Source organism: Pavona decussata, unplaced genomic scaffold (genome assembly GCF_977016875.1).
Source record: "Pavona decussata unplaced genomic scaffold, jaPavDecu1.1 SCAFFOLD_376, whole genome shotgun sequence".
NCBI classification, from domain to species: domain Eukaryota; kingdom Metazoa; phylum Cnidaria; class Anthozoa; order Scleractinia; family Agariciidae; genus Pavona; species Pavona decussata.
In genome coordinates this window covers 178,620-197,746 of record NW_028145751.1, presented here as the reverse complement: position 1 = coordinate 197,746, position 19,127 = coordinate 178,620, and the positions used below count along the sequence as shown (strand labels likewise).

At 38.0% G+C, this 19,127-nt stretch overlaps 1 protein-coding gene and 1 long non-coding RNA gene across 2 annotated transcripts in view; both read right to left on the bottom strand.

Annotated features, from left to right (window-relative positions):
* LOC146452191 (uncharacterized) overlaps window positions 1-19,127 on the bottom strand; it is a 91,063-nt gene that overhangs the window by 51,434 nt on the left and 20,502 nt on the right. The gene's annotated exons all lie outside the window — the stretch shown is intronic.
* LOC146452193 (uncharacterized) lies at window positions 847-9,092 on the bottom strand. Its single transcript, XM_085098118.1, has 2 exons — window positions 9,014-9,092; window positions 847-3,805 (listed from the first exon to the last, which is right to left on the bottom strand). Exon 2 carries the CDS (start codon window positions 3,755-3,757, stop codon window positions 1,454-1,456), a length of 2,304 nt encoding a protein of 767 aa, XP_084954244.1. The 5' UTR covers window positions 3,758-3,805; window positions 9,014-9,092; the 3' UTR covers window positions 847-1,453.

Genomic DNA, 19,127 nt, shown 5'->3' with positions numbered 1-19,127 from the left:
TTCCGAATTTTTACCGTTACTTTTCAAATTCCAATAACGGAGGTTTTCAATAAACATTTTAAAATAAGTGTGTAAGTACTAACACAACTTTGAAATTGATGTCATAGAGTCATCGAAACGTCAGTCAAAATTATTGTCGCTTGTTTTTATTCGAAATACTTTTCAAACGACTAATTAATTTAAAAATACATAAATAATTAACTTAACTAAAAAACTAAATTAATTAAATGTGAATAACCACAAATGTCCTTGCATTTTGAAGTACCGGCCCTTACTAGTAGCTACATTCACATTTACATCTGTTGGGGCCCTTACATAAATTTTCAAATGGATCTTTCCTTTCTAAGGTAGCTGGGTAAGTCATTCCACGCTTTCGGTCCCGTTAAAGTCGGAAAAGAACTTTGATATATAGCAGTCATTAGGCTGATTTAGCAACAGAACGGAAACGTCATTTGAGGACGCGAGAGCAGACGGAATAGTCTTGACGCAAGCCTATTTCGACTATCTTATGGGTAGTCTTGATGCGCGCGACGTTGTCAACTGACTTTCCCGTTCTGTTGCTAAATCAGCCTATTGCAAGGAGCAAAACAATGAAGATCTTTATTTCAGGTGTTATGTTATGGGCAGGCTTTATTAGAAAAGGGAGAGCTTGGTTTATCGCTGTATGTGTTTATGAAATGTTTAAAAAACGAGCAGAAGTGTTTTGTTGGGTTCGCCGAGTGGTTTTAGACCCGATAAAACACGTGCCGCGAGTTTTTTTTTTTTTTTTTTTACAGCTTCCTGAAAATGCGTGTGTCAATAGAGTTCACAACAACTATGCTATTGTAAACGTTGGAAATTGGCATACGAGAAAAATACCGATATAAAGTCACTGCACGTGATGTATTATCGACCATTTGATAGGTCAATAAGCTTATGAATTGTTAATGAGTTTTTGAATTCCTCTTAATCATTCACGGTTTTTTAACAAAAACGAGTACAAAGTGTTTTACGTCGCATTCTCTAAACATGAAATTGAGTACACGATTCTCTAAATTAAGTTAATGGCAGTTTGGTTACCGTTGTTTCTAAAATCTTGAGTTTACTATTTTATGTTTTCAATATAAGCTTAATACATCGTTCACGCGACGGATACAGGATTGCTGGCACAAAAAAGGTTGTTTTCATGACGAGAACAAGGGAAAGTTCTATTAGAAGCCAAAGGAATGCCAACTCTGTTGTGACGTTTACACTTGTAACTCGTATAGTTAGATACGAGTTTCAAAGCTTTAGTTTGCAGTATAAGTTCTCCCAAGCGTTGAGGCTCGACGCTGAGAAAAGTTTGCATTGAATAGACATGTGGAAGGGAATTCAGTTTGAACTAACATTGATGCAGAGGCCAGGACAAACGACCAGGTGCATTCTAGGCTGCACAGAGCCACCAAGAACACCAGGCACAGGTTACCCAAGCGACTTAAGAACGTAATATCTCCATCTCGTCTGCAACAGGTTCTAGTCCCAGTAAATCCAGTAGCCCTTTGCACTGTTCCTCAATTACCCGGACCCGCTTTATTGGTGACTCTTTGCGCCACTTGAAATAATTCTTACTTGAATCTCTAACGTGAGAATATGGATCTTCCATGGCTTGTTGCAGTTTTTTCTCGTCAGGGTTTGTGCTGCGGACGATCCAATCTATCAAACTATCTGGCATTTGAAAACCAGCAAAATTGTAAATTTTCTTGGCTGTAGTGATTGGCATTGTAGTTATTTCTCTGTATGTGACTTCTAGGTATCTTTCCTTCAGCCATTCAGACTTCAGAGCCCTTCCAAATTGGATGTTGGCGTAGATTTTATAGCAAATTGTTCTGGCCAACGATGTAAATCCAGTGTATGTGAAGTCAGAAATCCATCCACTCCTTATTCGCGAATTTATACTCCCGCGTGGATCGCGCACGATTTGAATAACTCGAATATCTGTTTCGGGATTGTCGCGAAACACACGCGGGATAAACACGGAGATACTTTCACCTGGAACGCGAACTTGACCAACCTTCACCACACTGTGGTTAAATTTGTTGAGGCAGGCGCCTTCTGCAAATTTAGGATGCTTTGAGAGAGAAGGATAATACGACCTTCCTGACTTTGTCTTATTTGAAAATGCTGAAGTCCTGAAGACGTTTTTCGCAAAAACACCACTATCAACCCAGGCAGTTCTCGAATGACCAAGAAAATTTTTTCCTGCCTGAGATTGAGTAAACTTACAAGACAGCAAGGCGTTAATAACATCTCTTACAACTCTCTCTTGGTAATATGAGTCAGTTCCATATTCTTTGAACCATTTTTTTGTCACCCATAGTGGTTCATAGACTGTAAACATTTGAGGATCGGCTGCAAACATTTTAGTCACGAATGTTGTACCAGAGCGATCATCACCAAATATAAGAAGGCTTTTTCTTTTTAGGTTAGATGCTGTTAGCTGCTGATTGACATTCCGAATATGATCTTCTTTGGTCGGTGGGGAACTCGCTTTGGAATTCGAAACCCTATTACTTGAGTGTCGGGCGGGACGATTGGATCTTAACATCTTTGAAGATGCATTCGGGAGTTGATCGGTATCCCGAAGATTGTTCGTGTTTTTTCGCTTGGGGTTACCTTGATAATCAGAAACCACATTGCCTGAATCCTGTTGAAAAGTTGTTTTTACTTTCTCCGGAATTGTTTTCGGCAAGTGATCGGAATCTGTAAGATTATTTGTTATTTTCGGCTTGGGATTATCTCGGTTATTCGAAATCGCTTTGGTCGAGTTCTGTTTAAGATGTTCCGATCTTTCTGAAGGTCCCTTCGGGAGCTTATCGGAGTCCCGAAGATCATCGACTATTTTCTGTTTCGGATTACCTTGTTTCATACGTGGTTTTGTTTCATTATCTAGATTTACTGTCCCCTTGTCTTGAATCTCTGGAGATCTAGTCCTCGTGGTAGAATCTTTAATTTTAGCATCGTATCCTAATAGCGTAGTGGGCTTCACTTGATTACCATGATTAATTGTTGAATTACTAGATGTCGTGGCCTTGTAGGACTTCTTTGATGATAAATACGGAGTTTTAAATGTGTTCTGCTCTTTGGACTCGAAATTCGACTCAAATGACTTTAGTTGCCCAAAGTTTGCATTCTTGGGTCCATTTGTTTTCGACTCAACATTTCTACTTGTTTCTATCTCAGAGTTGAGTGGACTTTGTTTGTATCTTTTTGTCTCTTCCTTCAATTCTGGCGATGATTTCGTTGTATACAAGAGTCGCTGAGATTCCAACTTGGTTTCGGACAGTTGTCGATTAACATCGGAAAAACTTCGTGAATTGTTCGTTAGTCGTCGTTGAAAATCCAACAGAGATGTGTTCCTGCTTTGAACATCTAAGTTTACTCCATTTTTCTCCTTTCCAATGGAACTACGTTCAGAACGTGCTCGCGAATTTAACATAGATTTACGCCTAAGCGAAGGCTGAGAAGCAGATGTGATTTTTCGTAAAGAGTTTTTGTGAGAATTGAGCAAATCTTTGAAAGAGGCATCATCGTTTTGCATGATGTCCAACTTCTTATCTCTTTCCATCGTTCTAAGTATGCGATTTGCGGATTGGTAATTCATCGGCAATGTCAGTTCTTTGATGTACGCCGGTTTTTCTACTTGATGTACCATGAATAGTAAACCCACGCCCGAAACAGTTATCATAACTAAAGCGAGTTTGAGAAGATTCGGGATTCGAAGACTTTTCAGTACCCTCATATTGCTTGTCTTATTTCTTGTTTAGCTTGCTCAGCTCCTCAATGACACCTGTTGAGAGATCAGACAGTATATATGAGTGACAACACAACTTTTTAAAAAGCTTTTCGATTGGCTGCCTAAAGTAATTTGGTGATTGCTATGGTTTTGCTTTGCTTCGTTCTGTGATTGGTTAGCAAAACTCGGCGCCACTTTCTCAACCAATGAGAAGCAAAAGAAACCCAGTCGTGACTTGTTGACGTGCGTTTTCCCTCGCTTGACGCCAGTTACGTCAAGCGAGGTACTCGAATTCTAGTTGATTCATTACCCTGTTTACAACTCTCATAATTGGCCAGAGCGACACAGCGGCAAAATGAGTGCGCTTGTTTGTCACGCGTGAGCAATAATGGCGGAATTTTTAAAATTCCCATTGCTTGTTCTTATTTCGCGTGGTTAGCCCAAAGCAAAATAGATAAGGTTGTCGCTTTCAAGAAAGGTTCCTTCGAAATTCCTCCATCACATATCTTATTCAACAAGAAAAATATTGTGGTAACAGGAGTGATTTTGGCGATTGAAGTGTAGCATTCGTAATCGATTCACGCTTGAATCACAAATCTCCGGAGCATGCGCACTCATTTAGTCGCTGTGTCGGCCGGAGTAGTTTCTTGGTTTTAATTTACTACGCTCAAATTGGTAAGACATGGAAACCCTGTTTGATTGAGACCATTCTCAGTTCTTTAAGCGCATTGTGCCGAACGGGACTTATTTTTACTCAACGCATACCGAACTTGGTTTAGCAGGGAACGAAACTCTCATGACGGAGTAGTTTGTGACTAAATATTCTAATATGCAACCGTCGCTGGCAAATCTTAATTTAACCCTATCTAGAAGGGAGCGGATCTGCTCGATTTTCAATACTTATAACTTTTTGTCACATTTGAGAAATCGCCATAGAACTTCGTGACTTTTTACTCGGGCCGTAAGGCGGAACGAGTTATGAGTTTACCACATGACGTGTCACATACAAGATGGCAGATGCAAGACACAAATGACTAAAAGTAAGACTTATTCCCCTAGAATTTATCAACTTTAACAGAGACGGCATTAATTCGCTTACCTAGAGAGGCATTTTCTATTTCCAAGGCGAAGACTCTTAAACTTTATGCGATGAACAGACGCGAAGAAACTTAATCTATTTATATGTCTACTTTTATAGTGTCTTTTGTGCATCTTTCAGCTTTCGAAGTTTTTGAATCATTCATATTTCACCTTTTCATTACTAGCACTTTAAAAATTTGAAAGGTTTATATCGTTTTTTATTTACTTAGCTTTTTTAGTTCCTCAAGGTTAGAAATTTGGCAACTAAATCACTCTGTGACCCCGCGGGCCAAGACAGATACAGATCTGTCTCACGTTTACTACAGTCGAACCTCCTTTTGCAACCACCTCTCGTAAGCGATCACCTCCCATTAGCGACCACTTTTCCAAAATACCAAAAGTTTTCAAGTCAAATTACTATAGATGGAACCTCTCGTAGGCGACCACCTCTCGTAAGCGACCACTTTTAGAGATGATTGTTTAAAATTTTCGATTGTTTTTAACCTCCCGTAGGCGACCACTTGACAGACAATCTGCTGTATCTCTTACGGGCGGAAATTGAAAAATGTGTCGCTGTAACCAGTAACATATTGGCCAGATCATTACAGCGCGCGCGGACGCCGTAAATCTCACAGTCGGAGCTACCGGAAGTGTTTCCCGATATAGCTTTTAGCATTGAAACAATTGAAAAAATACACATGTACCATACTTCACACTGAAATAAACTTTAATCAGATTGAACTGTTGTAGGAAAAAACTCTCTTTTCTTTTATCTTTCTTATCTTTTTGCTTATGTTCCGTTCCCTGTAAAATTTAGACCGCGCCACCTGGAGTAATAAAAGAGTCAAGTATCCTTCACACCAATTGTGATCAATTGTCTCAATCGCTGTATTAAGTTATTTGTGAGATACAAACAATAATCGCCATAAACCCTAAGATTTTTTACCTAAAATAATTTTGTACCAGTCTTAATATACTTGTAGCTAAGAAAAGTTATTACTGTGGGTTTCGATAAACACTGGCAAAAGGGTTAGGTCTCCGCAATCACCATATGTAAATTACCCGAAATTTAGACACCCTGTGGTGTGACCACCTCCCGTAAGCGACCACATATCCTTGAAATTATGGGAGGTCGCTTACGGGAGGTTCGACTGTATTGAAAAACAGTCAATGCAGAAACGGTTTCTGTCTTCCAATGAAAGGTGAATAACAAATGCTTTCTTCTGAATTTCATTTCAAAATATAAACAGCGGAACATTGAAAAACGTACAAGGATAAGGTACGCGGGATGCGTCACGTTACTCCAGATCATACCTGAAATTTAGGCTCGATTTCCAGCCTGTACAAATGGTTTCTGTCTCCAAATGAAAGGTGAAAACGTAAGGATTAAAGCCCGGGGATTACAAAAAGCATTCGTATGACAAATGTCGTTTTCCCCTGTATTTCATTCTGACTACAAGAAATGCAATTCTATCTGGTGGTTACTTTTTGCCCCACTATATCTCTGTATCTATCTATTTGGGGGAATTAGCGATGCTGGAGGTTATCACTGCTGAAAGATTGTACGATTACGCACCACACAGTGAAATATGCCCCGAGTATAAGCTGAAAACAGCTTCTTGTTATTATTATTATTATTATTATTATTATTATTATTATTATTATTGCCATGGTAATCAAATTTAGACAGACAGATTTTTCACAAACAGAAATATTTCTGTTTCTTAATGAAGGAAAATTAACTTTTTTAGAGAAAATTCCCTTTCGTTCTCTTCTTTTTTTTTTTTTCTTTCGTTTTCGTCTTTATTTGGTCTACACGTGTACAAAAACGTGTTTAAAACGCGTTTTCAACCCGTTTTGAACGCGTATTAAACGAGTTCTCAACGAGTTTTGAACGAGTTTGGCCGGGAACTGCCATTCAAAAATAGTAATAATAATTAATAATAATAAAATTAATATTTAATTTCATGGCCGAGAACTGCCATTAAAAAAAAAGTAATAATAAAATCAATATGTTCATGGCCGAAAACTGCCATTCAAAATAATAATAATAATAATAATAATAATAATAATAATAATAATAATAATAAAATCAATATGTTCATGGCCGGGAACTGCCATATTCAAACAACAACTCTGCACATGCAGTACACTTACCGTCACTGCACGACTAGAACATGAAATTTTCTGACGGGACGTTTTATTGTGGACTTGAACACACGACAACGAATTTTCCTTACTCTTCCTAAACTTGTGTGCGGTCTCCAAGAATTCAAATCCAGGAAATTTCACCAATCGCGAGGATGTTTAAAAAAACGCGAATTCATTTTAATAGTGACGTTTTAGCCGCTGTCGCCGTCGTCGATGTCAAAACTCCCTAATGTGTTCCTTGGACGTCAAGGCTCTGTCAGGGCGTTTTAAGTGATTTTAAAGCCCTTTATTACAATCAGATTTTATTTTTCCAACTTCCTTTGTTTCGTACGGTGGGAAAGAAAACTATTTTAGAATAATATCATATCGGGGAGACGATGTCAACCTTTTTTTCTGTCTATTTTTATACTGTCTTGCTTTTTTCCAATTAATTTGCAATTTCCTGTTAAGTACGTAGATCAGATATCAAAGGTTTTGAAAATTAAAGGCGTTCGGTTTTTTTTTCTTTCTTTTTTTCAGCTGTTGTTTCTGAATGAAATAAAAAAAAATACAATGCAGAGTTATATTTGGTGCAGATTGCAAAAAAAGTATATTAAAAAAAGTTAATAGGCAATGTATATCTACCAGGCGATGGCGTGTTGAAAGCTATTGTATCAGACAAAATAAAATTAGAATATTTTAAAATGAATTTGACCCATAGTATAAATGGCGACAAGAAAAGGCTTCATGTTTTTACATCAAAGCGCTGGGCTTATAACACATTAATACAAAGTCTCTCTTCACAGCTAATTTACACACGCAATACGATTAAAAAAAAAGAACGAAACCATTCCGCTAGGAGCTTGCAAATTGCCTCCTTGAGGGGTTAAAAATTCAAAAAAGCAGGCCTACAGTGACGCATATTGATAAAGTTACATAAAAACTATTATATGTCAACTAATTTACAATGGTCGTACTTGAAGCAGTATTTAAGTTTTATCAGGTTTACGAGTTTTCAACAACCGCTTCTGCGATTTACATTAAAAAAAATGGTTGTTGGTAAATTTTTTTTATTATTATTATTATAAAATTAAATAAGTAGGTTTGTTCTCACGCGAGAATAAATTATAGCGATCATTGTGTATGGACCTATGTTTTAAAAAATTAGTTCACCAGCCATAATTTAATACTCTTGCCTGAAATTCTATCTGCCGTCGCCAAACACTTACTCTATTAAATTCTGGTAAATTACCAGGTGGTTTTCGCCCTTGCTATCGTTGCAAACTACTTTGAAGATCGCGAGTGCAACTCGAGTAGCGCATCTGTGAGTGCAGAGGAAGAGGTTGTTTTATTTCCCCATTTGAAATGGTGAAATAAAATTCTCTGTCATGAATCAAATGCATTGATTTTCTGCCTAGTGTGCGTAATAAAAAGTTAATTTGCAGTAAATATCATTTCTGACCGCAAATCATAGCCGACAAATAATGCTTCATAAAACCACATTCAAGCACTGACCGAACTGAGCGGAGTAAAATTATCGTGTACACAAAGTGTGTACTAATGTCGGTTTTAAGCTATACTACTTAAATGGAGTCCAACTCGGTGTAATAGATGCTTCGTTATAATGTACTGACCCAGGGGTAGTTTGTTTGTTTGATCTTTTTTTTTTTAATAGCGCAAGAAAAGCGACGAACTATCAGTCTTTCCGGTTTTTATAAACAAAAATCCCCTGCGATCACTTTGACTTATCTGATTTTCGTTATTATACAGCCGTATTGAAAATAAAAAGCGGTGTTTGTGCAATATCAACGTAGGTTGTTGCCTTTACAAAAAAAGAGTCCGTTTTTCCCTGGTTTTCTTTTCCCAGAGAAAAGTTTGACATTCTGAGGCAAAACTATCATCACACGTCATCTATAAAACAATCGCAAGCCGTGGATCAATAGCCGTGGCTCAATTTTGCTGACAAACCGGCGGCGCTCGGTTTGTCAGCTCAAGTTGAAAATACTCTAAAAAAGACAATCACACTGAATGTAATTTGTTCTATGAACTTACCATTGCGAAAGGAACACTGCAACTCCTTTTTAAATTCGAAATGATGAACGTGTAAATTGGCCCACAACAGAGCTCCTTTTCATGGAATTTAAATTCATATCCGAAGTTTTTTAATAATTAATGTATGTATAAGCGCACAATGAGAAATTATGACATCTCCTAGGTTTCCACAAGATGTGTTTCGTGGAGGTCATATTCCTACGTATTTAATATCTTTCAGTTTTCACAAATGTAAAAAAAATATCAGATTATTTCTTTCTTTCAATGTATAAAGCTAGCTTTGCCAGTTCAATATTACACACCGAAAAAAAATACGCCAGCAAGTGACTAGGAAATGGGGACGCATATAATTAGAATTTCTTGGTCACTTTCTGTATAATGAAAATTGAATGAGAAATTTAAACAAAGCATGGATTTCAAAACAAACTGATTAGAACAGGAAGTCAAACAGAAAAAGATTTTCAGTTGTATATTGTTTGGCTAGTAATGTTAATTTCGCTAGTACAAGAGCAAGCTTTTAATTCGGTAAATCATGATTCCTCCTAGATCATCTATTATTTGGATATCGTTTACACTGAATTCGCAGCCTTTTTGTTTCGCTCCAGGTGGAATTTAACATGGCGGCAACCAAACAAAATATTCTTTATGGCTAAAACAATAACATAAACAAGCTTTTTTGTTATCGCTGCATGAAACGTCGGTAGCCACATAAAACGATTTCCTGCGGAAAAAACTGAAAAACATTGAGGAAGATTGGTAAATAAATACTGAAAAGCATTGTCCTGAATTCGCAAAGGGAAGGCGATTTTATCAGGACAATTTCGGACGTTTGTTCAGCTGACTCAAAGTAGAGATCGTTAAACTGGGAATAAAATCGAGCATTTTGAAAAAATAACTGATAAATTGAACTTCACAATTCATTCTTTTTGCATTTGGTAAGCACTCTGTGATACTCTAGATTTCAGATTCGCATCGATAAGAGATAGGAATCAAATCACGCATCCGTTGGACTTTTGCGCCGTCAAATGTCACATGATATGCCAAATATAAAGTTACTTACTTCTTGTCTGAATGGCTATTGGACTAATTTAATATTGTGGGGTCTTTCTGGCATTTTTTCTGGGAAAGGAAGACTTCAACACGAAAAAAGAACGACGTTGAAATTAGGCCTTAAAAGTCAACTTTTAATGAGTTGGTCTGTGCTATAAAAACGATCAATGGTTAATGGCGTTTCCAAAAAAATTGTCGCGGAACATATTTGAGTCAAATTTCCTCGCAGTCTTGATATTTTCACGAAGCCATCTCAAAGTCTCGGTGTCTTTTGCAAGGTTAAAAACTCTTGGGTTCGCGCAAAATAATTGCGGGAAGTAGACTGTTTGTCTCGCAGTCTCGAATTTCCCTTTAGCTACCGAAGCTAACTGAAAAGATTAGTTTGAAGTAATTAAAGGTACTATTTGTTCGCTTGGCTTACCGAGCAACCATCTTGTCAAGCAACAAAGAAAAGAAAATAAATAGATAAAGCTGTTTCAACGAAGTCTAGCTTTCTCCCCAGCTGTAATTACAACAACGGCATCGACGCTTTATTTCATGTTGCAGACAGGATTATATAGCACTGAAAGGCAAATCGAGACGGATAAGTAATGCTTAGAAACAATCTCTTTTCCTTAACCCGGATTTTATTTACCGTCAAAAACAAAAACAACAAAAAAAAAGTATCATTTGAAATAACGCAAAATCGTAAAATGGCGGGTAAGGACTTTTTTAAAGTATGTTCAGCATTCCGTGAGGACTCAGTATTAAATTCAAAATGGCGGGCGGCGAAGGCCCTTGGTACACACAGAAAATATACTAAACGAATCGTGGGGTATTTTGTAATGTTTAAAAAACGAGCAGGAGTGTTTTATCGGGTTTAAAACCACGAGGCTCAGCCGTGTGGTTTTAAACCCAGTCACAAGACTACAAGAAAAAGGCGCCAAAACGCCGTTAATTAATTTTTGGAAAAAGTCCTCCCATGCCGGATCGGCTTTGAAAGATATATAGTCGATGTTTCCTTGAAAATATTATGCTTATTATTTTCTAAATTAGATTGAAGCTGGAAAGCCTATGCAACCGGTAAGATTCGACATACGTAGATTTCTAGATTACCCCGAGGAGAGATTTGTGAGTTGGAGCATTGAGCTAAAGAAAGATTTTATTAAGCTTACACTAAGCCAGAACAGATTTCGCTTTCTGTTTGCGCCCCTACTTAATTAAATTAAAACTGAAGACTTTTCTTTTCGAGATAGATTCTAAGTCTTGTAAGTAGAAATCTACTAACGTTGTGTCACGAATTGCGTTCTCTTATTGGCTACGCTACTCACAATCAATTCTGTTGTAGATCGGTTGTTAACAAAATGGAGGCCGCTTCTTCGCGTTTTCACCGAAGTATCTGAGAAGAGGATTTGCCGTTAAAGTTTTGAACGACTAGTAGATTTATACCAAAACAATTAGATTATTATTGCGATAAAAATTCCGAGCTCGTAATCTAATTGTTACATATTCTCGCCTGACTGGAGTAAGAACCAGTTTATGCTACATTGATTAGTATCCGGTTTGAAATGCATGACACTAAAGGTGGTTCAGTGGAAAACGAACCTATGGGTCAGCGGGATTTCTAAGATAAGAAAATTATTCATTACCCTCATTCTTGTTCTTTGAGTTGAATCGACGATTGTCCGGTTCCCGACACGATCTTCCAATTTGTCTTACTATTAACAAACCAAAATCATACCATAATGCATGTACAACATCTCAGTTTTATGGGCTGAAAACTAAAACAATAGATGTCAGCTGCGAATATCTGCTATTATCTCAATAAAGCTCAATGTCATTTCTTTGTTTACTTAAAAGTAGGTGGTGGTCAACTCCCGGCGTAGTCAATCGAACGAAACCGAACCAAAAACCAATCGAACCCAATCGTTCGATTGGAGCTCGATTGGTTCGGCAATCGAACTTAATCGAACTGGAACTTTTTTGTGAGTTCGATTAAGTTCGCTTACCGAACCCAATCGAACTCAATCGAGTGATTGGGTTCGATTGGGTTCGGTAGAAAAACAAAATGGTACACAAAATTGATAAGCATTAGCTCTCATTAGAATTGGAAGGAATTCACTTTTTAACTGAGTTTTAACTAGAGGAGCAAGTCTGAGAGATTTAAACACATTTCAATGAACTAAAATCTTTATTTTTTAGCTGATTCGAAATTGATTCATTCACAACATAAATAAAACATGAACGGCTCAGTACAACATTTAAACTGTCTTTATATTTCCCGGGATAACACCGAACGGGGATATTTTTAAAAGATTTATACCGTCGTCGCTAAAGCTTCGCGTAGATGACTAAAAAACGACCACTGCAACTGAATCTGGACGCACGCAACAGTGTACAGTGTGTGCAAAATAGTTACTACTAGCGCTAAAAGTGTCCTCGTTACCTCAAAGTAGATTTCTATGAAAACTGCAAGGCGGTGGTCGATTATGTTCGATTGAGTTCGCTTGTTGAACTGTTCGATTACCGAACATCCGATTGCGTTCGATTGGCAAAATTTTTTGTGAGTGAGTTCGATTAAGTTCGATTACCGAACCCAATCGAACCCAATCGAGCGATTGGGTTCGATTGGGTTCGATTACCGAACGTTCGATTGACTACGTCGGGTCAACTCGAAAGCCTTTGCTACTTTGACCACCACACACATTTTATAATTTGTACTGTATTTATTTTTATCTTGTAATCATCTGTTGTAATACTTTTCTTTCTATGTTAATGTTTTTTAAATAGTGTGAAATAAATGAACCATGAACGAAAAGAAAGCCTGAAAAAAATTCAGGCTTGAACGGGATTCGAACTCCTCTGCGATGCCGGTGCAGTGCTCCGCCAACTGAGCTATCAAGCCAACTGGGAGCTGCTCATATTTTGAGTTCGTGATATACCCGTGAAGGATGAATAAATAAATGTAAATAAATGAAACATGTATTTGAACTGCAGATGAAAGATCAAATAGAAGAAAGATCCTCGCAGTTACTACGCAACTTAAGCAGTTGCGAAAAGAAAGCCTGAAAAAAATCAGGGTTGAACGGGATTTGAACCCATGACCTCTTCGACGCCGGTGCAGTACTCTACCATCTGAGCTATCAAGCCAACTAGTAATATTGTGAGTTCGTAGAGAGTTCGTAGATTTATACTGAAACAATTAGATTATTGTTGCGATAAAAATTCCGAGCTCGTAATCTAATTGTTATATATTCTCACCTGACTGGAGTAAGAACCAGTTTATGCTACATTGATTAGTATGTTTGAAATGCATGACACAAAAGGTGGTTCAGTGGAAAACGAACCTATGGATCAGCGGGATTTCTAAGATAAGAAAATTATTCATTACCCTCATTCTTGTTCTTTGAGTTGAATCGACGATTGTCCGGTCCCAGACACGATCTTCCAATTTGTCTTACTATTAACAAACCAAAATCATACCATAATGCATGTACAACATCTCAGTTTTATGGGCTGAAAACTAAAACAATAGATGTCATACTTATTTGTGCTTAAATAATAAAAACATCAAATAGAAGAAAGATCATCGCAGTTACTACGCAACTTAAGCAGCTGCGAATATCTGCTAATATCTCAATAAAGCTCAGTGTCATTTCTTTGTTTACTTAAAAGTGGGTGGTGGTCAACTAGAATGCCTTTACTACTTTGGCCACCACACACATTTTATAATTTGTACTGTATTTATCTTTATCTTGTAATCATCTGTTGTAATACTTTTCTTTTTATGTTAATGTTGTGTAAATAGTGTGAAATAAATGAACCATGAACGAAAAAAAAGCCTGAAAAAAATTCAGGCTTGAACGGGATTCGAACCCATGACTTCTGCGATGCCAGTGCAGTGCTCTACCAACTGAGCTATCAAGCCAACCGGCAGCTGGTCATATTGTGAGTTCGTAATATACCCGTGAAGCATGAATAATAAATGTAAATATATGAAATACAGTTTGAACTGCGAATGAAAGATCAAATAGAAGAAAGATCCTCGCAGTTACTACGCAACTTAAGCAGTTACATAAAGAAAGCCTGAAAAAAATTCAGGCTTGAACGGGATTCGAACCATGACTTCTGCGATGCCGGTGCAGTGCTCTACCAACTGAGCTATCACGCCAACTGGGAGCTGGTCATATTGTGAGTTCGTGATATACCCGTGAAGGATGAATAAATAAATGTGAATATATGAAACATATACATTTCGAACTGTGGATGAAAGATCAAATAGAAGAAAGATCCTCGCAGTTACTACGCAACTTAAGCAGTTGCGAAAAGAAAGCCTGAAAAAAATTCAGGTTTGAACGGGATTCGAACCCATGACCTCTGCGATGCCGGTGCAGCGCTCTACCAACTGAGCTATCAAGCCAACTGGGAGCTGGTCATATTGTGACTTCGTAATATACCCGTGAAGGATGAATAAATAAATGCAAATATATGAAACATATATTTTGAACTACGCCGATGAAAGATCAAACAGAAGAGAGATCCTCGCAGTTACTACGCAACTTAAGCAGTTGCGAAAAGAAAGCCTGAAAAAATTCAGGCTTGAACGGGATTCGAACCATGACTTCTGCGACGCCAGTGCAGTGCTCTACCAACTGAGCTATCAAGCCAACTGGGAGCTGGTCATATTGTGAGTTCGTAGAGAGTTCGTAGATTTATACTAAAATAATTAGATTATTATTGCCATAAAAATTCGGAGCTCTTAATCTAATTGTTATATATTCTCGCCTGACTGGAGTAAGAACCAGTTTATGCTACATTGATTAGTATCCGGTTTGAAATGCATGCATGACACAAAACGTGGTTCAGTGGAAAACGAACCCATGGGTCAGCGGGATTTCTAAGATAAGAAAATTATTCATTACCCTCATTCTTGTTCTTTGAGTTGAATCGACGATTGTCCGGTCCCAGACACGATCTTCCAATTTGTCTTACTATTAACAAACCAAAATCATACCATAATGCATGTACAACATCTCAGTTTTATGGGCTGAAAACTAAAACAATAGATGTCATACTTATTTGTGCTTAAATAATAAAAACATCAAATAGAAGAAAGATCATCGCAGTTACTACGCAACTTAAGCAGCTGCGAATATCTGCTAATATCTCAATAAAGCTCAGTGTCATTTCTTTGTTTACTTAAAAGTGGGTGGTGGTCAACTAGAATGCCTTTACTACTTTGGCCACCACACACATTTTATAATTTGTACTGTATTTATCTTTATCTTGTAATCATCTGTTGTAATACTTTTCTTTTTATGTTAATGTTGTGTAAATAGTGTGAAATAAATGAACCATGAACGAAAAAAAAGCCTGAAAAAAATTCAGGCTTGAACGGGATTCGAACCCATGACTTCTGCGATGCCAGTGCAGTGCTCTACCAACTGAGCTATCAAGCCAACCGGCAGCTGGTCATATTGTGAGTTCGTAATATACCCGTGAAGCATGAATAATAAATGTAAATATATGAAATACAGTTTGAACTGCGAATGAAAGATCAAATAGAAGAAAGATCCTCGCAGTTACTACGCAACTTAAGCAGTTACATAAAGAAAGCCTGAAAAAAATTCAGGCTTGAACGGGATTCGAACCATGACTTCTGCGATGCCGGTGCAGTGCTCTACCAACTGAGCTATCACGCCAACTGGGAGCTGGTCATATTGTGAGTTCGTGATATACCCGTGAAGGATGAATAAATAAATGTGAATATATGAAACATATACATTTCGAACTGTGGATGAAAGATCAAATAGAAGAAAGATCCTCGCAGTTACTACGCAACTTAAGCAGTTGCGAAAAGAAAGCCTGAAAAAAATTCAGGTTTGAACGGGATTCGAACCCATGACCTCTGCGATGCCGGTGCAGCGCTCTACCAACTGAGCTATCAAGCCAACTGGGAGCTGGTCATATTGTGACTTCGTAATATACCCGTGAAGGATGAATAAATAAATGCAAATATATGAAACATATATTTTGAACTACGCCGATGAAAGATCAAACAGAAGAGAGATCCTCGCAGTTACTACGCAACTTAAGCAGTTGCGAAAAGAAAGCCTGAAAAAATTCAGGCTTGAACGGGATTCGAACCATGACTTCTGCGACGCCAGTGCAGTGCTCTACCAACTGAGCTATCAAGCCAACTGGGAGCTGGTCATATTGTGAGTTCGTAGAGAGTTCGTAGATTTATACTAAAATAATTAGATTATTATTGCCATAAAAATTCGGAGCTCTTAATCTAATTGTTATATATTCTCGCCTGACTGGAGTAAGAACCAGTTTATGCTACATTGATTAGTATCCGGTTTGAAATGCATGCATGACACAAAACGTGGTTCAGTGGAAAACGAACCCATGGGTCAGCGGGATTTCTAAGATAAGAAAATTATTCATTACCCTATTTCTTGTTCTTTGAGTTGAATCGACGATTGTCCGGCCCCAGGCACGATCTTCCAATTTGTCTTGTTATTAACAAACCAAAATCATTCCATAATACATGTACAACATCTCAATTTTATGGGCTGAAAAGTAAAACAATAGATTTCATACTTATTTGTGCTTAAATAATAAAAAGCTGCACTTACTACTGCAGCTATTGTAATTGAAATGCGTGGAAGACAGCTTGTACTCGGGGAACGTCACTTGGCAACTGTCCTGAACTTGAAAAAGAAACGCAGCAACTGTGACTCGTAAAAGCAACATGTGAACTGCATGGATTTGATTCTTTGCGTCACAAGGGACATACAGTGAACGATCTGGAAACAACTAACTATTAAATCAACAACATTTCAAATGAATTTAGTTCTAAAATTGTTTTATTTGTTTAAAACGTCTTTGCTAAAATTGGCCGCGAAAGCTTATATCAAATTTCAAATAGCTTTAATATTCAAATTGTCAAATGTTTACACGTCGCTTTTCCAAACGCAAATATGAATTACCAAAAACAGAATTATCGATAAAAGCTTCTCCAGCCGAAACGTTTATTCAAATAAACAATACTAATGCTTTTAGAAGTAAAACTAGTAATAATCGTAGATTAGAGAATGCGTTCGACGTCACCAGATTCTTTGTCCTTTGGCAAGTTGCTAAGGGATTACGTTCCCGCTAAAACGTGTGTGTGTGTGTGTGTGTGTGTGTGTGTGGGGGGGGGGGGGGGGGGGAGGGGTGCTAGTGGTGTGTTTTAACATGCATTCATTCAATTAACATTGTGTCTTACAATCTGGGCCCAGTTGCTCGAAGCATGGTTAGCGCTAACCCGGGTTAAATACTATGACAACCTATAGGTTTTAATACCTCTTAACCAATGGTTAGCGCTAACCATGCTTCGAGCAACTCAGCCCTGGACTTCAATTTGTATATTTGTGGTGGCCTGTTTCTATATCGAAGGCAGTTACACATGAATGGCAATGTTACACGTTATTTTTCAATAACAGGAAATGAGAAATGTATTGCAAGATAACATTAGTCTGTTCAAATGATTTATAACACAAGTTTTCTTTAATAACAAAAATTAGAATGGTAATAGTTGTAAATACTTTCAAGATGAAAATAGTTATAGTTGCTCACTTAGATAAAGGTAGTGTGATATCAATAATGGAAATGCTCAATGTTATTTTAACCATATTGAAACAGAAACAAACTTTAGGCAACTGTACAAATGACACATTTGACTGCTTACAAACGAGCAGCACATATGGGAAAATCCTTTCATGGGATTCTTACAAGTCAATTTCAATGACTTGCAGCTTTGTTTTCGCAACCGCAGTCATAAATACTTCCCTAAGGCAACGATAAATGTAAACAGCAACGATTTTTAACGGCATGATTTTCAAATCGAAGAAGCAAAGGACAAAATTTACCACTTACCACGTTTTTCCTCCAGCGCATCGAACGGGATCGAAGGATCGAAAAACAACGCCAACGCAAGACAAACAGGTCAAACAAGCCCAGGCCAATCTCGATCCCAGGCTCTATCTCTTTGTGATGTCATCCGCCCCTGCAAAAAAATCTGCGGGGGATGCCAGATGTGCGTCCCAAGATCCATCGACCCACGACAAGTCCCATAAAATCTCGACTCAAATCCGTATTAGGAAGTGTTCTTCCTGCGTCGAACGCAACAACTTGATTTTATTGCGTGCGTGCAAACTTCGTCTCTGTTCAAGCAGATCGCTCGGATGTCTTTTCGGCATCACCAGTGCGAGGCAACCTAGTTCCCAAGCTCTCTCTTCTTTCCCCTTTTTTAGAGACCCTGGGAAAGAGGTTGCTTGCGAAACGGAAATTTTGAGCGTAATTTAGATTCTGCACTAACTGCAAATGACTGGGAGATAAAATGTCAACAAGACACAACAAATCATGGAGAACATTGGGCTGCGAACAACGCCATCAATCCGAAGTAAAACACAAAGCTAGTAAGCAACGTGAGTGAACTGAGCACTAAAAAAAATTGAAAAACTTATCTTGAAACACGTTCCTCAGTGTAGCGTCAGCCTCTTCGTCTCAAAGGTGACGGCCATTAAGCTCCAGTGTTCTCTTATCAGGCCGTATTTGCAACGAAGGAGTACCACATGTGTCAGGGCATGAAGAATACACTCTCGTCATGTTCATCATGTTACGTTCGCTCCCTTCAACAACAACTCGTAAATGTAAAACAGAAAAGCGGGCGCGTTACTCCTCTCTCGGGACTGAGACAACGTGATGCGCCACTTCTGTCCACGTAAATTGCAACCGAGCGGATTGGCTTTGGATAGTCAGAAAGTAGAAATATTAGAGATTTAGAATCGCGTTTACGGTAAACAGAAAACGCGAGCGCCTAAATTTGTCCTTCAGTAGCATGTTGTATACATGTAACTGGTAAACTGGGTCAAGTGGGCCCTTAAGCTAACTGTATTTTGTTTTCGGTGTTTTCCGAGCTTTCGGAATCTTCCCTGATAATGCTGTGGATTAGCGAAAGCTCGGAATAAGACAAAACAAAATACAGTAGCTTAAGGTCTCACCCGTAGAAAACGCGAGGTTCGCGTTTGAAAAAATG

What these genes read in the sequence shown, in the direction of transcription:
- LOC146452193 (XM_085098118.1), bottom strand. Translation starts at nt 3,757, where the DNA reads ATGAGGGTACTGAAAAGTCTTCGAATCCCGAATCTTCTCAAACTCGCT.